Source organism: Montipora foliosa, unplaced genomic scaffold, assembly GCF_036669935.1.
Source record: "Montipora foliosa isolate CH-2021 unplaced genomic scaffold, ASM3666993v2 scaffold_412, whole genome shotgun sequence".
NCBI classification, from domain to species: Eukaryota; Metazoa; Cnidaria; class Anthozoa; order Scleractinia; family Acroporidae; genus Montipora; species Montipora foliosa.
Genome location: NW_027179715.1, coordinates 962,501 through 990,000, shown reverse-complemented (window position 1 = coordinate 990,000; position 27,500 = coordinate 962,501). Strand labels below are relative to the sequence as shown.

Here is a 27,500-nt window from a genome sequence, read left to right as displayed (position 1 = left end):
ATATTTCGCGCGCGGCCAAAAATGTCTTCACGACATCATCGGTTGTGTTAGATTGCAGCGGGAAATATAAACCAGAATTCAAATCGGAGAGTCTGCAGAAAATATTGTTGGTGGCGGCCCTGGGCTAGTCAGCTGCAAAAATTCCAGTTGACCCCAGGTATATCAATTCATCTTTTTTTTTTAAAGAAAGATTTAAGATATCAGTAGATAAAAATTTGCCCAAAAACACCGGCCCGGTTTCAAACCTGTGAAGACTTCGATCCGGTGCTGTGTTTTGCACGAAGGGTCGATATACCTGATTTGTCTGGGGTCCGAAGATGTAAGAGACAAACTTTCCCAACCACAGACGTAGCAAAAAGAAAGGAAAGTCAACCAGCGATTGCGAAATATCGAGAGCGAGGGAAGGTGCAATGTCAATTGATATACTCTCACGGGTGAGAGCCGATGCTCTCGATCGATCAATTCGTTGTATGCCATATCGTTTCAATGACGATAAAAAACGAATTCCACAATGTTATTTAAAACTCGGATATTAATTGGAATGCACTTAGCAAGTTCAGTGAATATAAATCGACTGACAAACCAAGTCCCAAGCCTGCCTGTAGAGGGTTTCACTGACACGCCATAAAAAAAAATTCGAAGCCGTACAATGGAAAACGCCAATAAAATGAAATATTGTAGAAGACCAATGCATAAACAACCTCAACAAGTTTGCTTACTTTTCACTTGCGAGAGAGTATACCTGAGTATATATAGGGCGCATATATATCCTAAAATAATTTATTTACCTTAACATTCTCAATTTTTTCATTATTTAATAAATAAAGTTTTGTGATATGATACCATACAATACTCCAGAATTTATTTTATATTAAATGCGTATTATTTGAAGTCATGGCTTTATTATTTGATATAATAAATCCTGATTTCAAATCAGTGGTTTATTATTTGATGTAAGAAATCCTGATTTCAAATCATGTGTTTATGATTTGATATAATAAACCCTGGTATCATATCACGTGTCTATGATTTGAAATCACGACTTCATGATTTAAATTTAACTCTCACATTTGATATCAAAGAGATCATGATTTAACTTAATAAGTATGATTTAACTTAATACCTAATCGGTGCGAGCGAGTACATGTGACAAGTCACACGACCATCTATTGCGCGGGAAAACACAAACATGTTGGATGAACTTTCAAGGTCAATTGCTTCTGCTGTATCCCAGGCAGTTCAAAGGGCGGTCGATGAGTCTCTATCACGTCTTCCAAGTCAGGGAGTCACTTCAACCAGTTCAAGCTCGACCTCAAGCTCCACCTCGACCACCACATCGAGCTCAAATTCAAATTCTCAAGAGGTAAGTACATGTGCTGGCCGACAAACGGTCATTGTGTTCGTCTGGAATCTCGTGTGTTATTCAATACTGAATATTTGGCCATTTTCATTTTTCCTGTTTTACTGTAATGTATGATGCTGGTTTCTGTGGTTTGCATGTTGTTCCAGCAGCCCTATAAAAGTTGCGTTTGGAACGGAAATCTCCCGCCTTTTACACATTGTATTTTCTCACCGTTGCGTGACTTTGTTGATATTAGGGACTTTAAGATACGGGGACGCGGACGCCTTGAAGTACGCGACCGTCGAAGAGAGCCTGGGACGAGAACACAGAGTTCGTGGCGGGAAAATTAAGTTAAGGTATCTTTGCGAGCGACGCGACGAGTTTTTCGAATTCACTGATATGGCTTCTTTCAGGGAAACTCGAGAAATGTTGTGTTTAAGTCATGCAATGGGCTTTATTACCGATGCAGAATTCTTGCTGCTCTATGAGGAAAGCAAGTCAGATAATTTGGATTTTCCTTACCAAGAATATCCGACATTTTCTTTGCCGGACAAAAATAGAGCTAAGTGTACAGCCAATTTAAGGGTTGAGAAGCATCACATAACTCGCCTTGAAGATGCACTGCAAATTCCTGCTGTATTTAAATGTGATCAAGGAACAGTATGTGATGGAACTGAGGGCCTTTGTATTCTTCTCAAGCGATTTGCCTACCCTTGTCGCTACTCCGGCATGATCCCGATATTTGGAAGGCCAGTCCCAGAAATCTGTATGATAAATAATACTGTGATGGATTGGGTATATGACAACCATAGGCATCGTATCATGGATTGGAATCCAACCGTTTTGAGTGCCATCCAGCTCGAAAGCTACGCTGATGTAATTTCTAACAAAGGAGCACCACTTACAAATTGCTTTGGTTTTGTTGACGGAACTGTTCGTCCAATATCTAGACCAGGAGAAAACCGGCGCTTGGTATACAATGGGCACAAGCGTGTACATGGGTTGAAGTATCAGTCGGTTGTGGTTCCAAATGGCTTAATTGCACACCTCTATGGGCCAGTAGGTAAGGCACTTTCCGATCCCGGCCTGGGGGCCGGACAATTTAAGATACACAATATAGTATTAAATAAGTCCTTTCGGCATTTTTCACTCAAATCTTTTTTTTACTTGAAAGTAAACTAATGATGTTTGAGCTCTCTTTTTGATGTTTTACTGCATTTTATTTTTCATTCAACAGAAGGAAAAATGCACGATGCAGCAATGCTGGCAGAATCACACCTGTATGACAGCCTCCAAACACATGCTTTTTCAACCACTGGACAGGCTATGTGTATTTATGGAGATCCAGCCTACCCCTTAGGGTGCATCTTCAGCCACCTTACAGGCATCGAGTTTTAACCCCGCAAATGCAGGCTTATAACCATTCCATGAGTGCTGTTCGCAGCTCTGTTGAGTGGCTTTTCGGGGAGATAGTGAACTATTTTAAATTTTTAGACTTTAAAAAGAATTTAAAAATAGGTCTAAGTCAAGTGGGAAAAATGTATATTGTCTGGGGGATTCTGCACAATGCACTGAAATGCCTCTACGGAAATACCACATCTCAGTATTTTGATTTAGATCCTCCATCACTAGAGGATTATTTTGCTTGATTGTTCTAATTGGACTTGATAAAACATCCAGCCAAAAAGGAAGAATAGTGTTCCATATAATGATAAACTTTAATATATGCTAAGTCATTGCAACGTTGTGAGCCTTTTTACACCGCAAACATTGAAAAGGTGTTGTAACTTTTTGAAGAGAAATGTTGTAGCTACTGTAAAAAGATTAATTTAAGATTAAAACAATTTTCTGGAGAAAAGTACAATTAATGCTTCTTTTTAGTCTACCTTTTTTTAAAGGTTTAATGGCATAAGACATGAAATTGTTTACCAATTTGTACTCTATGATCTCATAAAATCTTACCGACCTAATCTTAACACATTAAAGAAAACTGGGGGAAGGGGTAGATTCCAAGTTGCCTCTTGCTTTTAAGATAAATGAATCAATCAATACATATGGCCATGTGCAAATTATCAACACATGCTTAAAATGCTTAATGTGTTAATTATTAACACATGCTCAAAACATATGTTTTCAATCAGAAGTAGCAGTTCTTGGGGTAAATGAATTGCATGCACAGAGGATCATACAAATGCTAAATATCAATGGATGGACTGTAAAAAAAATTTGCAGGGGTGACTAAAAGCTTGTTATGGTGAATGTTCATCATTTCCCTTCCTGATGTCTTCCTTAATCACATCCTTTATAAAATCCCAACAAGAATCACATCATGTCTTTTAAAACAACTAAGCAAATGTACTTTCAGGCCTCAACAAGGTCACTTGGGTACAAGTTTTTCAATTATTCCCATCAGAGCCTGAGATTGAGTTTGCTGTTGAATCAAAAACAAATTTTGCATGTCTTGAACTTGTTTCTGCTGCTGTTGTTGTTGGTCAATCATGGTTTTGAACATTTGTGCCATACTCTCTTTTTCTTGCTTCTGCTGTGCCTGCTGTTGCTCTAGCATGGACTTAAACATCTGTTTTTGTTGAGTTTGGAGGGCTTGCAACTGGTCCTTTTCTTGCTTTTTCAATTCAATTTCTTGACTTTTCAGTTTGACATCTTCAGCTGCTCTTTCTTTGAGATATTCAACTGCTTCACTTCCACTTCTCCTGCTCTTCCTTACTTTGCTGCTTCCTTCTTCTGATTTCCGCTTTTGAGTTTTTCCCATTGTTTCCATCGCCTTTTCTCGCATATCCTCTGCCTTTCTCCTGTCTGCCTCTAGCTTTTCCTTGTTCTCATCAATTGCCTCCTGCATCTCAGTGTCAGCTGACTCCTCCATGGCTATAATTTGCTCAACTGCAGCATCTAGCTCGGTACGCTCTGGGGTAATTCCACTTTCTTTCAACTCCTGAGCTTCTTGCCTCTTAAATCTTTGAATAAGGATTCCAATATGGTCTCGAACTGCCCTCTTGTCAACAATAAAATGAGGATCTTTCACACTGTTAAGGTTGTCAGCAATTTTCTGCCACAATGCACTACGTTGAACAGACTTTTTTTTGGCGCTGTATGGATTCACAAATATGATCTCCTTACACAAAACAATATCATGTAGAGGTGTCCAGCTCATAATTCTGCAATGTAAAAAATACACAAACCATTTCAGTTTCTTATGAAGGGAAACAAGAATTCCTTCAATAATAATAATAATAATAATAATAATAATAATAATACCCTAAAAATAACCAGTTGATGCACATGTTGAACATTATTGGAACAGAAAATTCCAGCCACACAAAAACTGCCTGAAACAGCAAAATGTTTTAAAGCCTGTGATTTTTCCATTCTTGCCTTCTGCTGTTGATAAATGTGCTATAGCCTGCATATTTTTTTTCAAGATTTGCTGACTTTTAACTGTGCTTTGACTCCGAGAATAACAATTAAAAATTGTTGTCAATAACTTCTTTTTAAGGTTTTCTCTCCGGCTATTCGGATGGTCTTCACTGTAAAGGACATTTTAATTTTTGGCTTTCGCTTATTTCCCTAGCTAAATGAAGCTCTAGGTTCAAAAATACAAGATGAGACTTGCTTAGGGACGTTTGGAATACATATGCAACAAATTTACCCCTGAAAACTTACTTGGGTTTCGAAGCCATTCCCGGGTAGATCCTGAAAACGAAATCAGTCAATGTATCAGTAATTCACAAAACAGAGGCTACTGCCGAGATTGCTAAGTGTTATTTCTTGCCATTCTGCATTGTTTTAACGATATTTCAGCGATTTTAGCAGATGTTTAGGGCCTCTTCATATGAGCCGGTCAACCTGGCTGGCTTGGTTTCTGAGATCTCGCCTCGCCACTTATACTCTTTCCTATGTATAAATTTCGATGTGTTCATACGAGAAGCTGGGCTGGCCCAGTTACCGAGATCTCGGTAACCCAGATGAAATTATTTCCATATGAACACTCCAGCAACATAGCTTCGCTTTCCCCGCACAGAGGCCACTTTCGCAACACAGCGGCGAAAATGGCATGATTTTTGTCTTGTATGTATTTTCAACCGACTTTGTAAATAAAAAATAACAAAGGAGATACTTAAACATCCAAAATAACACAGGCGCTGTTAATGAAAAGGTCTGTTGAACTAAAACGACCACCAATTTACTCACGTTCTATCAGCAACGCGAAAAGCCTTTATGTCACGTCCGTCGACGGCAATAGCGCAGCACATCCAACTTTTGGTCATGCGCAGTGAAGGTCTCAGGTGTCATTTTACTTCCGGTTCTCTTTCGCGACCTCCGCGTTCCTGTATCTTAAAGTCTCTATTCGCCTCAACGACTTGAAACGAAGCCTTACAGCTTGTCATAACGAACTTCCGGTTTCACTTTATTCAGTGTTTATTTATATGGGGAAAGCTGATAAAAGGTAGATCAGTAACAATTGTTTAGTACCGTTTCAGGAAATGTTGCCTTGTTCTTTGTTGAGAAATTTAATTTGAGCTCGCCGGTGGAGATCGAGGTCGAGCTTGAGGTAGAGCTTGAACTGGTTGAAGTGACTCCTTGACTTGGAATAGAGCCTCATCCACCGCCCTTTGAATCGAACTACCTGGGATACGGCAGAAGCAATTTACCTTGAAAGTTCATCTGACATGTTTGCGTTTTCCCGCGCAATAGATGATCGTGTGACTTGTCACATGTACTCGCTTGCACTGGTTGTGTATTAAGTTAAATCATACTTATTAAGTTAAATCATGATTTCACTGAGGTCAAATGTGAGAGTTAAGTCGTGATTTCAAATCATAGACTCATGATATGAAACCAGGATTTATTATAGCGGAGCTCCGCGCGCGGAGCACCATTGTTAAGAAAATATGGTAACCCATCGATGCGACAAAATTTGGTTTTATAGCCATGACGTCATGTACGTCCGCACGTACGTCCGTCCGTCCACTCCTCCATGTATGCCAATGTGACCAGTATCATGCTAGTTTACAGCATGCATCTTTGATATTGAACATCCATCTTTTCATTAATTGACACCTGTCAGAACAAGGTATCCGCTGACCAGTATCACATGACCATATCGCGGGCTCAAGCTTAAGGTCATCGAGGTCAGCAGTTTTTTTTTAAGTTGACCGCTAACCAGGTAGTGGTTTTCGATGGGATTGCAGGCTCAACCCAGGTTAACTCACCTGAACATAAGCGAGGCTTCATTTTTCGCGCGCTTTCTGTGGCTCGACGCAGCTACACGGCCATACTATATATCAATGAAAGTTCTTACACAGTCAACGCTTTTCGTGTTCAGGTGGAAAACAGTTTGGATGATGTTTTCTTTCTGCATGGTTTCAATCCAGTTTGACATATCATGATATCTGTGGTCCACACTGGTGGCTACGCAGTTATTCAAGTCAAGCATCGGAGGGATATAAAACTTAAAGCTGAGTGTTTATTTTTAATTTGCTTAGAGCTGCTTTTTTTCTCTATATTGCAATTTTTGGCATATCTTTAGAAGCTCTGATAAGGTTACATGATGCCTGGAGGACCTATGACTAGAACAGAAAGACTGAACGAAAGAGAACGACAACGACAACGACAACGACAAAACAGAATACCAGTAGTAGCTCATACTTAGCACGCAAATTCTTTCCTTGGGCACTAAACCGTTTATTATTATTTAAAGTGGATGCGTATTTTTAAAAGGTGGTTTAATCCGTTCTTCCTTTTTTCAGGACTGAAAACCGAATTTTTGTTGTCAACTGGAATTAAATAACAATTATCTGTACTCTTTTGGACATAAAGAAAAAGTTGATTTGTTTGTTTGTTTCTTTGTTTTCCTCTAAAATGCGAGCGAACAAGTGCTTTTTTAATACATTTGCCCAAATTTTTTCGTTGTGCCTCGACAGTGACAAGAAAATTTTGCCTTTATGTGATAAACACGTATTCAAAATGAGTTCTCGTAAAATTAGAGGGAAATATCACTAGATTGTGTTTTCAGAAGTTTGTGTAAAGCACCCGAACGTTAAGTGTTGGAGTCCTTTCTTGGTTGCATTGCCGTATTTTGCCGATTCTTGTGCCAAGCCAACCTGGCGTATTTCAATGAAATACATCAAAATGTGAATGCTCTTGTTTTCAGAGATAAAGTGGAATAAAGTACATCAGTAAAACTCTTCTTTGAGCTTGAACTGACAAAGTTGTTTTCATGGCTTCTAATTTTAGCATGATTCCTATTCGCGGGCTATTGACAGTTGACTCTGAAATGACTCTTTTTCCTTTTCGATTCGCTCCCTGAGGTTGTGCTTAATGCTTGTTTTCTTTTAAAACTCATTCGGTTCAAGAAAAAATTATTGCCAAACTGGTGAATTGCAAAGTAAATTTCACTGGAAAAACCGATGTCGCACTCATCCCTTCGTGATTCATGCGATATTATTTTTAGCGTAAAATTTACCGTGGAAGTCATTAGTTAGGCAATGCATTCTTTTTTATAGAAGAAAGCAAAGAAAATGATTTAATTATTAAAGCAGCAACCGGAAACATTTTCACAAACCGTACAGATTTGAAATCAGCATTTCTTACATCAAATAATAAACGACTGATTTGAAATCAGGATTTATTAGCGGAGCTCGCGCGGAGCAAAACAGCCAAGAAAGTATGGTAACCCATCGATGTGAGAAAATTTGGTTTTATAGCCATGAAGCCATGAACGTCCGTACATACGTGCGTCCGTCCGTCAGTCCGTCCGCCCCTCCATGTATGCCAATGTGACCAGTATCACGTCACCATATCACGGGCTCAAGTTTAGATCTCATCGAGGAGGCAATACTCCAGTTTACACTATAGCTAGTTTACAGCATACATCTTTAATATTGGACATCAATGTTATGGTCAATTGATACCTGTCAAAACAAGGTATTCGCTGACCAGTATCACGTGACCATATCGCGGGTTCAAGTTACACCTTACCGAGGTCAGCTGGTTTTTTTTTTCAGTTGACTGCTGACCCGGGACTGGTTGTTGATTGGATCGCAGGCTCAAGCCAGGTCAGACGCTCACACTCACACCTGAACAAGGCTTAATTTTTCGCGCTCTTTCTGTGGCTCGACGCGGCTACACAGCCATGCTACGTCAGCAAAGTTCTTGACAGTCGATGCTTTTAGTGTTCAAGTACGGTTTGGAAAATATATTTTTCTTGCATTTTCTGCTGGTTTCCCGGCTTGTTTATTCTTACTGGCTGTAAGATTAGTGAAAACAAAAGGCTTTGGAACTGTCCGCCTTTTGGTTTTCCCGGATATTGCTTAATTATCTCATTTTCTTCGCTGCCTAACTAGTGAATTTCACGGTTAATTTCACCTGAAAAATCGACAGATCGCATGAATCACGAAGGGATGATTGTGATATCGGTTTTTCCATCGAAATCTACTGTCCCATTCACCAGTTAGGCAATTAATTTTTCTTGAATCGCAAGAGTTTTAAACGAAAACAAGCAAATCCTCAGCAAGCAAACGGAAAAGGAAAGAAGCCATTTCAGACTCGACTGACAAAAGCCAGCGAATAGGAATCACGCTAAAATTAGAAATCACAGACGTACTATAGCTCGTGATGTGACAGATCCTACTTTATTTATTCCACTTTATCTCTGAAAACGAGATAATTTACATTTTGATGTATTTCATTGAAACACGCCAGCTTGGCTTAGAACCAGAATCGACTAGAAAGGACAAACTTCAAACAAGATCTCCAACAAATTACCTGTACGTGCTCTAAACAAACTTCTGAAAACACAAGCTGGTGATATTTCTCTTTATACGTTTACGAGAACTCATTGCGATTACATGTTTAGAACATAAGTGCAAAATTTTCTTCTTCTTTTTAGACATGCATCCACTTGAAATAACTTGTCCGTAGAAATAACAAACGGTTTAGTGTCCAAGAAAGAATTTGTGGAGTAACTTCTTCGACCAACTTTAAGCTATCACCGGTGTACCGTTTTGTCGTTTTCGTTCTCTTTCTCTCTTCTTTCGTTTCTGTTTTTCTGTCATAGGCCGTCCAGGCATCTTGCAACCTTAGTAGATTCAAAATTAAAAATTTTAAGACATACCAAAAACTGCAATTAAGGCAAAAAGCAGCCCTAAACAAATTTAAAATAAACATTCAGCTTTAAGTTTATATCGCTCCAATGCTTGACTTGAATAACCACAGCTATGTTATGTTAAACTGGATTGAAACTAGCGAAAAATGTAAGAAAAATATATATTCCAAACCGTACCTGAACACGAAAAGCATCGACTGTCAAGAGCTTTTGTTGACATAGAATGGCTGTGCAGCCGCATCGAGCTACAGAAAGAGCGCGAAAAATTAAGCCTCGTTCAGGTGTGTCTTACTTTGAGCCTGCGATCGAATCGACAGCCAGTCCCCGGTCAGCGGTCGACTTCAAAAAAAACAGCTGACCTCGATAAGGCCCAACTTGAGCCCGCGATATGGTCACGTGATACCGGTCAGTGGATACCTTGTTTTAACAGGTGTCAATTGACCATAACATTGATGTCCAATATCAAAGATGTATGCTGTAAACTAGCTACAGTGTCAAATGAAGTATTGCCTCCTCGATGAGCTTGAAACTTGAGCCCGTGATATGGTTACGTGTACTGGTCACATACATGAAGGGGCGGACGGACGTACGTACGTACGGACGTTCATGACGTCATGGCAATAAAACCAAATTTTCTCACATCGATGGGTTACCATATTTTCTTAACTATGGTGCTCCGCGCGCGCGCGCACGCCTTCGGCGCGCGCGGAGCTCCGCTAGTATAGCTGTAGTTATTCAAGTCAAACATTGGAGGGATATAAACTTAAAGCTGAGTGTTTATTTTTAATTTGTTCAGGGCTGCTTTTTTCTCTGAATTGCAGTTTTTGGTATGCTTTAAGATTTTTAATTTCGAATCTACTAAGGTTGCAAGATGCCTGGACGGCCTATTTCAGAAGACCACAAACGAAAGAAAAGAGAAAGAAAACGAGAACGACAAAACTGTACACCAGTAATAGTTTAAAGTTGGTGGAAGAAGTAACTCCACAAATTCGTTTCTTGGACACTAAGCCGGTTGTTATTTCTACGGATGAGTTATTTCAAGTGGATTGATATTTCTAAACCTTGGTTTAGTCGTTTTTTCCTTTGTTCAGGAATGAAACTCGCCTTTTGTTTTCTTTTGTCAACTGGAATGAAATAACAATCATCTGTACTCCTTTTGGACAGAAATAATCGATCTGTTGCTGGTTTGTTTGGCCTTAAAATGCGAGCGAACAAGATGTTTTTTTACTCCGCTTGCCTAGCTGTTTTTCAATGTGCCTCGACAGTGACAAGAATTTTGCACTTATGTTCTAAACATGTAATCGCAATGAGTTCTCGTAAAAGTAGAAGGAGAAATATCACTAGCTTGTGCTTTCAGAAGTTTGTTTAGAGCACGTACAGGTAATTTGTTGGAGATCTTGTTTGAAGCTTGTCCTTTCAAGCCGATTCTGGTTCTAAGTCAAGCTGACGTGTTTCCATGAATAACATCGCATTGTAAGTGATCTCGTTTTCAGAGATAAAGTGGAATCAATAAAGTACATCAATAAAACTCCTTGTTTGACCTTGAACCGACAAAGACGATCTGTCACATCACGAGCTATAGTACGTCTGTGATTTCTAATTTTAGCGTAATTCCTATTCGCTGGCGTTTGACAGTCGACTCTGAAATGGCTTCATTCCTTTTCCGTTCGCTTGCTGAGGATTTGCTTGTTTTCTTTTCAAACACTTGCGATTCAAGAAAAATTAATTGCCTAATTTCGCTGGAAAAGCCGATATCACACTCATCCCTTCGTGATTTATGCGATCAGTCGGTTTTTCAGGTGAAATTAACCATGGAATTCACTAGTTAAGCAGCGAAGAAAATGTTACATAATTAAGCAATACCCGGGAAAACCAAAAGCCGGACAGTTCCAAAGCCTTGTATTTTCACTAATCCTACAGCCAGTAAAAATAAACAAGCCGGGAGCTCCGCAATTAGGCTTGGCTAAATTTATATATTATATCAAATAATAAAGCCATGACTTCAAATAATATGCATTTAATATAAAATAAATTCTGGAGTATTGTATGGTATCATATCACAAAACTTTATTTGTTTAGTAATGAAAAATTGAGGATATTAAGGTAAATAAATTACTTTACAATCGGCGCCCCAAAAATATAAATATATGTAATATACTTGTAACGTTTAAACTGCGGAGCTAAGAATCATAACGAGAGACATTTTTTCAATCAAGGCTTATTTCAGTGTCAAGTGACAATTCGTAATTCAAATCCTGTATTGTTGTGTATTTTCAAACCCAAAAACGTTACGGAACTGGTAACTGGTAAAAGGATTTATTTCTGGGTTATCTACAACCTTGTATAGATAAAAATCCGGAAGACCTCACGGTTTTGTTTTTAGGATCTGCGGAAAACCATCGAGTCAGCGAACGTGCGAATTCTAAACGCCTTCCAAATAAAATTCACATTGAAGATACCTCGCGTCTTTTACTGATAAAATGTACACAATGAATAATTCACTCAGATCCTCAGAGAAATCCTTAAGCCCACGGAGGAGAAGAGCTGTAATCTGGATACGGAGAACTGAAAATACAAGCGATGGGCCCTCAAGTGGTGATGTGAACACACCGCAAGATTTCGCACGATGTGGATTTCACGCCAAATTGTTACTCTTCGGTAAATATCCTAACTACGAGTGCAGATAAAGAAGATCAGGGAATAACTGCTCTATATCTGTGTGTGGGCTTTTGCCGCTTTAAATCGTAAATGTAGGACTAAACTACGCTCACACCCACACTTCTTTGGAAAAGTTGCATCTTTACACAACCGATGACGTCAAAATCTTCAACTCGACCCCGAGCGTTTGTCTTATATTTTCCCAAAAAAAACCCCAGGTTTCTTCGCATTTTAGATATGTTCTAAGAACAGAAATTAAATCATTTGTGAACAGGAATGCTTCTAGACAATTACAGTTTAGATTTTAAAATAAGAAATGGTGGTGAAATTTCGAGTAACGAGCACTTTAATAAGCATGACAGATCTAAAGAAGAATTTCTTTAATCCAGAGCACGAGGTAAGTTCATTTCTACCGTTTAGTGTAGTCATTTCCTGTTTTCACATTACAACGAATTACATTGTTAATAAATTTTGGATTATTATGTCGCTTGTTTCTTTTTACGCCAAAACGTTGTTAATAATTTCTGCTCATAATCATGTAGTCCAAAAGTTATTTATAAAATAAATGTTTTCACTTGATTGAATGTTGGCTATAGTTGTGCAGCAAAACAGAGAAAAAATTATGATCACAATAAATAAGACCTTACTGGAGGCCTGCCTCGAGTATTGGCATTGACATTAGTTTATCGTATTAAATTCCAGTGAAGAAACAACTGTGGAGCTCCGGTTTTCGCCTGGCTCAATACATACATTACGTTTACAATGTTATCATTGGTAAAATTGTATTATGTTTGGAATGATCTCATTGCTAAAGGCGCCAGAGACCGATAAAAGGTTTGAATTGTTATCCGTTTATCTTAAAGAATTTCAATGAAAAGGTTTTCAATACATACGTGGTGTAGAGGGCATTTGAGTTGTACTTGTCGTCATAGAATAGTCTGCTGCCGGAAAATAAGTACAAATGTAAATATTAGTATTGAAAATTGTGGAAAGTCAAACACACATTGCTTCAGCATCTTTCCAATTTCTTTCTCAAGATTTCAAGGATCCACATTCGCAGTCCTAAGGACGTCTTAGACAGGTAAGAACACACCCGGATGAGTATAATAACTCCAAAAGTCGTCCGTTGAACAAGTAAAGTTTTAATAAATATCTTTTTATGAATGCCATGAAATTTTATAACATAGAATATACTTTCGTTCTGATCGCTTTTCGTTCAATGGAAACTTCCCGAAAATTAGGAATAAGCATGTAGCTTTCCTCAGCAATGAAATCTCAAGTTTGGGTGCCATCTTTGACCACGCGGTATTTTCCATGAAACGACTGCAGGCTCACTTTTCATGTATCTCACCGCTGGCATGGTTGTCAGCAACTCGTTTAGTGTTCTCAACTGATAACAGGGTGTTTGGCCACCTCTGGCAAAAAGGAAAACAAGTAGAGCAGAACCTGCTGCTTACGGACAGAAAAAACAGAAAATCTTGGCAGCATATAAAAGGAAGTCACTAGACAGGAGCGTTGAAACTTTGGGTCTTTGAATCGTAACTTTGTAAGCTACATTCAAGCACGTTTTGCCGTGGCAGATAGGACCACTGTAAATCGGGTTCCCACGATGCAAATAACATCATATTCCAGAGTCAAAAGTCGTAATTTCTGACGAGAGTGTAAAATAAAACGCGAATTCTCAAGTTCTATTGTCAAATTCTTACACTTAATTCTCAAGTTACAAGTCATTTTATCAACCATTTTCTATACTTCCGCATTTTTCAACGGCCCGGGCAAGCCAAAATTTGTCCGGGCAAGTGTATCATAAAACGTAGAAAATGAATATGAATCCCTGAGATTTCACAATGATTCACTTCACTTTTCTTCTTGCGTAGTGTGTTGTTTATGTCTGTGATTGCTTATGTAAACTTGAGTCAAGATCGAATGTGTTCCTAACATTAGTCGTTGCAGCCGGAGAAAGTGCTTTGGAACAGATAACAGGGAAAACAAGTTGGCCACAGGTATACATGATCGTCTAAAAGCTAGCTATATATAGTACCAGAGAAATTGAACTAACTGAAGTAACTCAGATTGAACCTGAAAAGACATCTGCGAAGAGAAAAAGTTTAATAGAACTGTGGCTCATCAGAACGGTGAGAACGGTGGCTCAGTTGGTTGAGCACCGGGCTGTCACGCGGGAGGTCGTGAGTTCAACTCCGGCCGGACCAACACTCAGGGTCTTTAAATAACTGAGGAGAAAGTGCTGCCTTTGTAATTACATCTGCAAATGGTTAGACTCTCTAGTCTTCTCGGATAAGGACGATAAGCCGGAGGTCCCATCTCACAACCCTTCAATGTTCATAATCCTGTGGGACGTAAAAGAACCCACACACTTGTCGCAAAGAGTAGGGCATGTAGTTCCCGGTGTTGTGGTCTGTCTTCTGGTAAATGCTCGGAGAAATTAGCTACACCAAGCTACTCTAAAAATCCGAGGGTAAATAAACATATATGATATGATGATATGATATGACTACGTGAACGCTACTGCGAGTTTCTAGGGTTCTGAATAATAGTTCTGAGTATAACCGAAAGGACTGGACTTCGACTGGAGATGACACTAATTAGAGGATTAGCTACAAAATTCTGTAAATACCGATCTGCATAATAAAGAAACAATTGATATAAAATTATAGAAATACATTTTGGTAATTGTGGTTCAAACAAAAAGCCGAGAGGAAAAAACATGAAATACAATGCTCGCATATTTCTCAGCATAATCGGTGCAAAATTCTCGACCAAAGGCACTTGAGGTATGCGCGTCGATTAAAATCCACCAATCAGCGTATCGGGGCAGGGTTGTGGTTTTGAACTGTCAACGGTCGCGATACGCTGATTGGTGGATTTGGAAATGAACTCGTCCGTAAAATTCGTCTTGAATTATCATGAAATATTGCTGGTCGGTGAAATTCAATGTTAAAAGAACGAGTTAGGCACATCTTTGAATGGCTCGTCGGCTGGTCAGTGAAATTCAATGTTTAAAGAACGTTGAAACGGAATATGAAAGTGTGATTTCATTTTTAACAAAACAAAGCGCTTACATTCGGACGTAAAGGCATAGGGTTTACAATTGGCTAGCAAGGTCCGAATCCAGTTTTGCGATAAAATCACAACAACATTGACGACAACACGACTGAATTGGAATTCAGATTTTGCGACTGAGCAAATGGCGAGAACGTTGCGTGAATGCGTGACGACCATCATGGAAATGTGACTTTGTTTTGTTTCTTTTTAATGTGATCGATTGCCTGTCTGATTTCTCAATTTTTCATCATGCCATGTAATAAGGAATATCGTTTTTCCGATGCATTTGCACTTTTTGTAAAAAGTTAATTGTATTGTGGAGAAGGTTGTTACGAAGTAAACGTCAAATTTGGAGCTCAGTGAGTCTTCACTGACTGTGGAAGTGGGAGTGTATTGGTCTCACAAATTCCAATTTCAACTGCCGGATCCTCGCGGGGGGAAGAAATGGGGTGGGGGGGGGGGGGGGTATTCCCGACAATTTAGGATAGGTGTGTGCCGCCAAGGTTCTCAAATCCTAACCCTATTTAAAGTGGTTCTATGATCAAATTTTTACCCCTTGATTTTTTGACTGTATCACATATAATTCCATAAAAGAACAAAAACGCCATTCACCGTTTGCAAGTATCTGCAATGGTTCCGGAGATATTTAAATTTGAAAAATGGTTAAAATATCCAAAGGAGATGACTGATGATGTCATACACTCAACCCAATATTATCTTGAGTATATAACTAATGCTAACTAGGCCAATTTGCAGCGCAGACCATTGAAACTTGGTAGTCTAATAGTTCTACAGGAAACACAACTATGGTTATGAAAAATCTGTTCCCATGGTAACTCACTCTTTTCCCGCTGAGCACTTCAAAATCCCTACCCTATCGGTGTCACATACTTATATAGCGTATATAAGAGAGTACCCCCCTCCCCCTCTCGGGATCCTCTCTTGATTTCGAAACACAAACTCCGATAGTCCCATTGTTAAAAACAAACTCTAATTTTTACAAAGATTAAACTCCAATGTTCGCCAAAACTAACTTCGATTTGAGGAACACAAAAAGAAACAAAAGGAAGATGCCCCTGAATCTAAGATCTACCGTTGGTTCCTTTTTTTTTTTTTTTTTTTTTTTGCTAATATCCATCATAAATGATGGACAAATCCCGATCAGTCGAAAATAACAGGACAGAAAAACAACAACAAAAACTGGAACAAAATAAAAAGTTGAAAAAAAAAAACCCGACCCACAGCCCGGCCACGCGTTTTGGCTACTACCTTACAGTACCTTAAGCAACGGAGAAGTCACTCTTGTAAAATAAATTTGGCTAAGCGTGAAAGAGAAAGGAACGTTCTCCCGTGCGTTCAGAGTGATCAGTTATCCTTTTCCCGCGCAACTGTGCCACCACGAGATCCAGACTTAAAGGGAAAGTACGGTCTAGAAGAAATTACGGAAACTTTTCCCCAGGAATTCGAAAATAATTGCCGTTTTGTCCAGTTCCCTGTTAAAATGTCACGAGTACTTTGAAGTTGCCTCTCTCGTGACTTGGAGAGCGCCATCTTGGATATGACGTGTTATGACGTAGCAATATTAATAGTCAATAAACGTGTTCGACATTACCAAGTTCTTCGATCCTCGATCGCTTTCTCAATGTTGTGTCATCTTTCTGCTTCGAGAAATGCAAATGTAAGATGAACTATGTATGATAAACGGTCTTGTGGTTCAATAGGTAGTAGGCCATGTAGGCCATAAGTGCGACAGAAACTCAAGTCACTAGTAATTATCAAAACAATGGTGCTATTCAATTTTGAAACTCCCGTCAAAGTAGTATTAGCCCTTACCGGGCTTATCAGTGGTTTTGCCGCGTTAACGAGGCAAAGGGCTCATTTTGTATCGCATTGACCCTTAAGAATCTTTCGCATGTAGTTTTAAACAAAAGAAAATGTGCCTGCAGGCTCAACTCCAATAAGGTCTATCAGTAATAACTTAACTCGGATCCACAGTCCAGATCGTGCTATCGTCAGCTGAACCACGAACATGGTGGGAAGTAAAAAATAGTCAAGTTCCCGCGCGGTACTGGAAAAAATTCAGGCGGTGCATGACGGTGCGTTACTCTCACGTCAAGCAACGATAAAAATATAAGAAATCAGATATTGTAATATTTTTTCTTAAATCTTTTAGAACCTTTCGACCTTCATTAAACTTCTTCAAAGCGGCTTTCTTTGAGTCTTTGAATAAACGTTGAATTGCATAACTCTTGTGACATTAAGTGAAGATGTGATCCTCGCAGTTATGAACACAACTTTAGCATATTGCGTAAATTCTGGACTTCAACAAGGTTTGAACGCGTGACCTCGCCATGCCGGTGCTCTAACCAATTGTCTCACCAATTGAGCTATAGTAGTAGTAGGCATCCTTCTGTCTCGGGAGACAATGGTTGCGCCCTGTCTTGTCAAATCAGGCTGGTTGAGAGCAGCGTCTGGAATGGCTCAGCAGACCTATCCTGGCGTGACAATCCTTGCCACAAGTGAGGCAAATGAAATCGGATGGCTGGTCTGAGGTCTGGCTCTGCTGTCTCTGTTTCCTCTGTTCCCTTTTGTTCTCCAGCTGGAGGTTCCTCTTTTCCTCCCCTCTCCTGACTCCCTCATGCACAGTGTGGCGCCAACATCTGCGGTCAGCTGCCGCGAGTTCCCGTTCGGGTCAATGTCTGTCAGCTTCATGTCTCTTTTGCAGACATCTTTGAAGCGTAGCATTGGGCGACCTGCTGGGCGGCGTCCCAGGGCTAGCTGGCTGTACAGGATGTCGTTGGGGATGCGTCCATCTTCCATGCGGTGCACATGTCCGAGCCAACGCATCCGACGCTGGCAAAGCATGAGGTGCATGCTGAGGGATCCTGCTTTCTCCAGCACTGCAGTGTTGGTAATTTTATCCTGCCATGTAATGCCCAGGATACGCCGGAGGCAGCGGAGGTGGAAGCTTTCCAGGCGATTCTCCTGTCTGGCGTATGCGGTCCAGGATTCACTGCTGTATAGCAGGGTACTGAGGACGCACGCCTGATACACTTTGAGCTTGGTGTTTTCAGTCAACTGGTTGTTGCTCCACACTCTCTTATTCAACTTTCCCATGACGGCAGCGGCTTTGGCGATGCGCTTGGAGATTTCGGCATCGAGTGACAGGTTGTTGGTAACTGTTGAACCCAGGTACGTCAAGTGGTCAGTGACCTCAAGCTCCTCGTTGTCGATGCTGATCGATGGTGGTGCAGGGACATCCTGGCCCATGACGTAGGTTTTCTTGATGCTGATGGTCAGCCCAAAATGCTTGCAGGCATGGGCGAACCTGTCCATCAGTCGCTGGAGGACTTCTTCTGTGTGTGAGGCCAGGGCAGCATCATCAGCAAACAGCATCTCTCTAATGAGAACTGTGCGGACCTTGGTCTTGGCTCTCAAGCGGGACAGGTTGAACAGCTTCCCGTCGCTTCTGGTATGCAGATGGATGCCCTCTTCAGACTCACCGAATGCAAACTTCAGCATCAAGGAAAAAAAGATTCCAAACAGTGTTGGCGCAAGTACACAGCCCTGCCTCACACCGCTTTTGATCGTGAATGGTTCCGATGATGCGCCATCGAAGCTGACAGTGCCCTTCATGTCGTCGTGGAAGGAGGCAGTGATGCTGTGATGCTGAGCAACTGAGGGGGGCAACCAATCTTCTTCAGCAGCTGGAACAGGCCTCTTCTGCTCACGAAGTCGAAAGCCTTGGTGAGGTCTATAAATGCCATGTAGAGTGGCATTTGTTGCTCGCGGCATTTCTCCTGGAGCTGGCGTACAGAGAAAATCATGTCGACTGTGGACCTCTCTGCCCTGAACCCGCACTGGGACTCTGGGTAGACGCGATCAGCTAGGACCTGTAGACGAGCAAGAACCACACGTGCGAAGACTTTACCAACGATGCTGAGGAGGGATATGCCGCGGTAATTATTACAGTCACTGCGATCGCCCTTGTTCTTATATAATGTGACGATCTTAGCATCTCGCATGTCTTGCGGTACATTGCCTTCTCTCCAACACAGACAGAGAAGCTCGTGGAGTGGCTCAAGCAGGGCTGGTTTCCCACACTTGATGATCTCAGGGGGTATTCCGTCTTCACCTGGAGCTTTACCGCATGACAGAGCGTCAATTGCTTTGCTGAGTTCCTCCAACGTGGATTCTGCATCTAGCTCCTCTAGCACGGGCAGGTCTTCCAACGCATCGAGTGCTTCCTGGGAGACCAGATTTTCTCTGGAGTACAGCTCAAGGTAGTGTTCAGCCCACCTCGTCATCTGTTTGTCTTGGTCTGTTATTACCTCCCCCGTCTTGGATTTCAGAGGTGAGCACTTCTTCACTGGCTTGCCTGTTGCTTGCTTGATGCCCTCATACATGCATCTGATGTTGCCGGTGTCTGAGGCTTGCTGAATGTTCTCCGATAGCTGGAGCCAGTAGTCGTTTGCGCAGTGGCGTGCTGTTTGCTGGGCCTTGCTTCGGGCAGCTTTCAGTGCCAGCAGATTCCTCTGAGATGGCTCGAGCTTGTATTCAATCATCGCGCTGCGTTTTGCGTTGATGACAGGCTCCATTTCTGCTATGTTGGCTTCAAACCAGTCTGCGTTCTTACGCTCTTTTTTGCCGTAGGTTTGGACTGCGGCACTGTAGATGGTATTGCGGATGGAGTTCCATCTATCCTCAGCGTTCTCTTCTTGTCTGTCTGTCAGTGTTTCTTCGAGCCTTACAATGAACTCATCGTTCTTTTGTGAGTAGGCTGTCTTGCTGGTGTTGATGCGAGGCTGGCCCTTCTGCTTGGTGTGGTGAAGCTTCTTTGGTTTCAGCTTTACTTTGGAGGCAATAAGCGAGTGGTCGGTGTCGCAGTCAGCGCTGTGGTAGGCTCTTGTGTTGCAGACACTGTTGATGGAGTCTCGCCTAGTGACGACTAGATCCAGCTGGTGCCAGTGTTTTGACCTGGGATGTCTCCAAGATACTTTGTGGCATGCTTTGTTCTGGAAGAAGGTGTTAGTTATGCATAGGTTGTGGTAACAGCAGAGTTCCAGAAGTCTCTGGCCGTTGTCGTTCATTTTCCCTGTGCCGTGGTGACTTAAGACGTTTGGCCATGTCTCACGACCTGAGCCTACCCTTGCATTGAAGTCGCCTATGACGTAGATATGCTCGGACGCTGGGATGGTGCTGAGTGCAGTATCCAGAGATTCGTAAAAGTGGTCCTTTGTTTCCACCGTAGCCAGTAGTGTTGGGGCATAAACACAGATGATGTTAACATGGCCCTCCACTGTTGAGAGACGCAGCTTGAGAATTCTCTCTGTCCCGTTAGTTGGAGGTTCTATCATCTGGAGCAGCGAATTCCTCACGGCAAAGCCCACTCCTTGTTCCCTGGGTTCGTCGGCACTTTTTCCTTGCCTAAAGAAGGTGTTTTCTGGGAGTCGTGTTTCCTGCAGGGCTGCGATATCGATATTCAATCTGTGCAGCTCGCGATCTATCACTGCTGTCTTGCGAGCATAGTCAATTGCTTGCAGATCCTCAGACAGTCCGGGCCGCATGGTCCGTACATTCCAGCTCCCAATCCGGAAAGCTGATGTTTTGGTTTTGCTCTTTCGTTGTTTGCCTGGTGCGTGGTTGACGATCTGCTTGTTGAGCTTTGACTCTAAGCTCCAGGCACCCACTGAAGCAGGCAGACCGTGGAGGGTCAGTACCTTACTGTCCGGGGGCTGCCCGGCTTGAGGCGGGCGGTAGCTGACCAGTGGAACTACGATGGTCCCTCCCACCGTCGAGGACAACCCCTAGCGCCCTACTCTACGCCAGTTGAGCATGGACTTATAACTGGTAAACTGCTGTCCTCCGTGTTGTGCTCTCACCGAATGGCGAGACTGGAGTGTCCTCTCCAGGGCGCAAGCCTGGGCGAAGTATATGGAGACCTTGTGCTGCCCATTCAATATGGCCCCCCTCTCGGCCGCACCAACTTGGTCCAAGGGAACACAGAGCATTACACCTGGAGCTGGTTTGGCTGCAGGAGCTGCCAGAGGGACGTCGACATCAACAGTCCAACTGCCTTAGAGGCTCCACTCCGGATTTTTCCTCGGGGTTAACTCCCGAAGCCTTTCCCGTGACCGGGTATGCCGCAAGGCAGCGGAGGTTTGAAATCAGGGTTTTCCTTCCCCTAGATGGGCTACCCTCCCGGGTTGACGAGCCCCAACTGCCCGAAGCGTCTGGTTTAAAGGCGCCAGATACCCGCCTTCGCCCCTTCTCCCATCAGTAAAAGCAGTTCCGCCGGGCTTAGAGACTAAGCCACACGAGCAGGCTGGGAGCTGGACTTAGCTGTCAGTGGCTCGCTCTAGATGTGGAGCACGCCGTAAGGAGCATTTTAGAAGCACGTGGGAGCTTATCCCCAGTGCCACTCCTGGCTATGACAACCTTGAGCTATACATACATACATACATACATACATACATACATACATACATACATGCTTTTTTTAAACACGGTAAAACCTTCAGCAAGAATACAATAGCTATAGTACAATAAAATTCAGTACCTGCTATGGTAATAAAAATACTGTTTCACAAGGTTGCCGTCTGGGAGCCTAACCCTCATTTTCATAAAATCGATTCGTTTCTTTTTTAAAAGATCTAACTGATTGGATCCTACGTAAATTGTTGGGTAAGCTGTTCCATTGTGAGGCCGCACTGTAACCAAAAACCTTTTTTGAGATACTTGTTATTTCTAAATTCCTGATATTGTATTTTGTGGTGCCAACTGAAAACAGGTCCTGTAGATAATTCGGAGCAAGACCATTTAATATTTTAAACATTAGGGTGGCTTTAAGCTTTTTCGACGCTTAGCGAGATTGTCCTGACGGAGTGAGGTAAGAAGATGGTTAGCACTCACGTCGTAACTACTCTTGGTGATAACCCTAGCCGCTCTGTTCTGCGATTTTTGCAGTTAATCGCACAGGGTAGCGTTGCATTCGTCCCAAACAGAGCTGCAGCAATCAAAATGGGGCCGAGTAAGCCCGTGATAGATTTGGAGAGCGGTCTTACTCGTTTAAGAGCTCCAATACACCGTATTCAAAAATATCGGACACGCGGAACGACCTACAATCGGCGTCAAAAATGTTGAGACACTCTTATCCTTTGGAGTCGGTTTCAAGCTCGGCGGCGCAATTGGCCCCCTCCCCCGCACCCCCGGGACAATGTTGTGTTTTTCTGTTTTCTACGAGCCTTGTCGACAGCGGTAACACATTGATTAGGGTGGGGTAGGGAGGGGTATCCCGGAAACGAACTTTCTGGACAAGTTTTCTTTGCAAACAATGAATGTGTCGTTGCCAGTGTGCTCTGTTGGCAACTGTCTCAACTAATTTTGTCGCCGATTGTAGGTTCTAATACATGAAAGCAAGGTTTGGTAGACCGTATTTCAGTCTGGAGAATTTTAGTAGCGGCTGTCAGCAGATTTATGTTATATAATCTTATCAGACCTAAATCCTCCTAAAATGCGTCCTCAAGTAGTGCAATGAATTACTCAGTGATCGAAGATGACATTCCCGGAGCCTGGTTAACTGGGCTAAATCCTTCTTCGCTGAAGAATGAAGAGTTGCGGTTTTGGTTGCGCGATGCATGTGGTATCGTGGGGATTCTCTTCAAGGACTTAAAACAAAAGCTTTGCTTGTAAAACGGTAAGCACAAGGCATTGATTTTGAATAACAGTTTAACAGATTTATGTTTTTCAAGGTTTACTAATTACACTTTTCTTAAAGGTGCTTTGTGGAGTGGAGGAATTCGTGAAACGTGGACGCGATCAAATGCTGATCGATCGTGATCCGGACGAAATTTTGTTATGAGCAGCACTCCTTCGTCATCACCCAGCGTGAAATACCCAACCTATGGCTGGGGAAAATCTCTAAAAAGAATGCCTTCATTCACTCGCATTCACACACAGGTTTCCTTGTTGAAGAAGAAAATCCCTGACCTGGATGAAAAATCCAGGGAACTCGAGTGGCGATTGTTTTGCTTCGAGAGTATTTCAAAAAAGTGACTCCCTTACTTTACACAGGATTTCCTAATTTGAATACGACGAGGGCTTTGTATGAATTTTTACGGCCTGGGGCCAGCGGAGAAAACATTCGCTATTCGTCCTCTGCAAGAGACGACATTCAGGCTGGTCATAGTGAATATTTAACGAGTCAAGGACGACCCAAGGTCTTTGAAAACTATGGACGATTGTTTTCTTGCATTGTGTCACCTCAGACAAGGCTTTGTTAAAATACACTTGGCTCATTTAACCTGTCCCAGTGAATTATATTTCGGATAAATTTTATGCACTTGAAACTAGTACAGATAAATATTTGACCGTCCAGAGAACTTGTGGGATGAGACACAATTCAAAGTAATGAAATGTAACAACAAGGTGGTGAAAAAAATCTTGCTTTTTAATTTAATTCAATCTATTATTTTTCAAGGTTAGTTGATACATCTCATTACAAAGAGTTGAAAATACATTGTTATTATCACCACCACAGTTACTAAATGCATGACTTTTACAATTATCAAGGGATTTCAATTTTCCAATGTTGTTGCTGTACGCCATGTTCTTTTCAATGGGAGACTTACTTAACTCCCAAATATTAATATCTATTTCAACACAAAAAAATCAAATAATGTGTACATGTGCCTTGGTTCATTTTTCCAAAAACATATTTTTTGTTGCCTGAGAATGATCTCTTCTGGTAAAACATTAAATTACACCCTCACCATAATATTTTAGCACTTGTTATGCGATCTTGCATATTGCATAACATAGAACATACACACCAAGTCTGGTTAACCAACCCAAACTGACTCAAAGGGACAACCGTATCAAAAAGCCTGTAGCTTTTAACCTTGTTAACAGCCCTTTCAACATGAATCTTTAGGCTAGCAATTTCTTGAGTTGATATGACATACTCAGGTGACATCTGGTCACACTTGCCAAAGAAAGGGGGAATATTTAAGGATTTTTCAATGGTGAAGCCTTTATCAGCCATCACAGAGTCTCCTTCTGAAAAAGAGAGGTTAAGAAAGCCACTTTTTTCAACTATTTCCCTGCCGGATATGCTTCCAGTATATAACTGGCCAATAAACGCAAAAAACGCAAAAATGATTCGCTGAATGTTAACTATGACCAGCCTGAATGTCGTCTCTTGCAGAGGACGAATAGCGAATGCTTTCTCCACTGGCCTATGGCCTTGAAAATTCATACAAAGCCCTCATCGTTTTCAAATTAGGAAATCTTGTGTAAAAGGTAATGAGAGAGCCATTTTTTGAAATGTTCTCGAAGCAAAACAATCGCCACTCGAGTTGCCTGGATTTTTTATCCAGTTCAGGGATTTTCTCCTTCAACAGGGAAAACCTGTGAGTGAATCCTTTCTAGAGATTTTCCCCAGCCATCGCTTAGGTAGTTCACGCTGGGTGATGATGATGGAGTGCTGCTCATAACATTCATAATGCGCTTTTTCTTTTGGTGTAAATTTCGTCCGGTCACGATCGATCAGCATTTGATCGCGTCCACTTTTCACGTATTCCTCCACTCCGCAAAGCACCTTTAAAAAAAGTGGAACTAATAAACCTTGAAAAACATAAAAATGTTAAACGCCTGTTTAAAATCAATGCCTTGTGCTTACCGTTTTAGAAGCAAAGCTTTTGTTTTAAGTCCTTTAAGGGAATCCCCACGACACCGCATGCATCGCACAACCAATACCGCAACTCTTCATTCTTCAGCGAAGAAGGATTTAGCCCAGCTAACGAGGCTCCAGGAATGTCATCTTCGGTAACTGAGTAATTCACTACACAAGTTGAAAACGCATTTTAGGAGGATTTAGCTCGGATAAGACCGGAATATCATATAACATAAATCTGCTGACAGCCGCTACTAAAATTCGCCAGACTGAAATATGGCCTACCAAACCTCGCTTTCATGTATTAGAGCCTAGGTCGTTCCGCGTGTCCGCCATTTTTGAATACAGTGTATAGCCTTAATATTTTCTTAATTAATTCACCTACATCATCTTTTCAGGTCAAGTGCTCGTTAATTAATAAACCTAGAGGTTTAACCTTGTGTACTCTCGAGATTGATTTGCGGTTAATTTCTACGTTTATTTCTTCGTTTCCAGAGGCGCGAATCCGTTGATGAGAGCCAATGACCATGAATTCAGTCTTTCCGACACTTAAACTTAATCTGTTCACTACAAGCCAGCGATTGAGATTCTCAAGGTCTAGGTTAATTTTATTTTCAAGTTCAGTCAATGAGTCTGCGGCTACAGTAATATTTGTATCGTCCGCGAATATTTTCGGGGAAGCAACTGGGAGACAATTGGGAAAATCGTTAATGTAAATGAAAAATAATAATGGTCCTTAATTAACTCTTTTCCCAACCAACCCTTCCACGGGAAAAACGCGCGAAATTCAAAAACTTTAAAAAAGGTTATTTTTTCTTAAAAAAATATTTTAAAAGAAATACATCATTTTTAAGCTAGGAAAATAAGTTTTCCAGAAAAAAAATAACTTATTTACAGAAAACTAAAACATTTTACAAAAAAGAAAGTTGAAAGGCAAAAAAACTAAAAAATAAAAAAATAACACCAAAATCAGTTTCCCACACAAATTTGAAAGTTAGACAAAAGGTAAACTTACCTAGCAGGATAATTGTAATTCTCCGAGTCCATGCGGAGCAATTACGCTTCCTTTGTGCACATGCGCAATAAACCACTCTTTGAAGACGATCGTTATGTAAATGAAGACAGGCTATATGACACCGAGTGAATACCACGAGTACCCTCTTCCTGATGAGTGCAGAAGTTTTGCCTTTTGCATACGGAGTATAAAAGATATGGGTGGGTAGTGCCACATCACTTTGATCCCTGGGAGGGAAGACTGATGTCATAATTGTTCCACATGGACTTGGAGAATTACAATTATGTATCCTGCAAGATAAGCCTAACTTTTGTCTAATTTTCAATTTTCCTCATCCATGCTACGCATTATGACATCATTATGTGCTTTTTAAAGCAGTATGGGAAAAGGTACTACAAAATCAGCTTTATTCCTTTATTCAATTTATCATATAAGGATCATTTCGCCTAATTGAGTATCAGAGGCGACAGAGCCACTATAATATTTAGTGAAGGTCTTTTCATTGGAAAAATTAGCAAGTTTAAGAATTTCTGATATTGACGCACCACGTAAGAACGCTTTGGATGTCGCAGCGCTTCTTGTACTGTGGGCCTTAAATACGAATTAACTCCGCAATCTTGCAATATGTCCTTTATCCTTCTAGCTAAACTACTTGATGTCACTCCTTTATGAGGCTTATTCAATGAAATAAACAAATGTGTTGAACTTGACAACTTTCTTAACGACGTACTTCTATCAATATAATGTAATAAATGAGAATAAGGGCAAATTGATTTATTTCGTAATACTTTTGGAATCATAACTCGTAGCGAATTATGGCCAGGCCGAGACGTCTTAAGTCTATGAACAACGTTAAATACTATCTTAGTCTCTTCGATAGACATATTGTTAATGTTGAGAGCTTGTAATGTTTGTACCCTTTGGACAGACGACAAAGCTATTAACATCACCAGTTTTTTTATTAAATCTTTAAACGAAAGAGATTCCAGCGGAACTAAGGTTATTAAGTAATCAGTCACTTTGCTCACATTCCAAGTTGCAGTGTAAAGAGGGAGAGGAGGCTTCGCCACCTAAATTCCCTTCATGAATCTACTAACCAGGTGGTAAGATCCTTGATCCCGTCCTGTAACTGAATGGATGGTGGCTGAAATAGCTGAACGATAGGTATTCAATGTGCTAACCCTCACCCTAACTTCTTCCAAGTTTGTAAACTTCCAGCAGAAAATCGATGAGTAGATTCACAGGTGCTTGAAAAAGATGGCACGCCCGTCGATCACACCAGCTATTCCACTCTCTCCAGGGTTTGTTGTATTGTTTTTGAGTTCCTGGAGTCCAGGATTGGAGGATGACCTCACAAGCGTCTTTTTAAATGCCTTGACTCTCGAGCTCTCGCCGGACACAGGCCACACGGCTAGGTGAATCTGATGCCGTAGAGGATGAGGCTTGCCGTTGTGCGGTTGAGTCATTAGATTCCATCACCGTGGAAGTAATACTGGGTGTTCTATCAGCAGAGGAAGTAGCATAGGATACCATATTTGACATGTCCACACGGGCGCTACTAGTAGCACACAGGCTTGATCTTGCTGGACTTTGGACAGCACTCTGGGAATTAAGCTAATTGGTGGAA

At 41.3% G+C, this 27,500-nt stretch overlaps 1 protein-coding gene and 1 pseudogene across 1 annotated transcript in view; one reads left to right on the top strand and one right to left on the bottom strand.

Annotated features, from left to right (window-relative positions):
• The window catches only part of LOC137988280 (tolloid-like protein 2), a 121,796-nt gene that overhangs the window by 90,298 nt on the left and 3,998 nt on the right, over window positions 1-27,500 (bottom strand). Inside the window, exon 2 of the mRNA XM_068834319.1 lies at window positions 13,016-13,063. Coding sequence (XP_068690420.1) covers window positions 13,016-13,052 — 37 coding nt within the window. The 5' untranslated portion in view covers window positions 13,053-13,063. The remainder of the gene's footprint in view (window positions 1-13,015; window positions 13,064-27,500) is intronic.
• LOC137988239 (uncharacterized) lies at window positions 1,742-2,991 on the top strand (annotated as a pseudogene).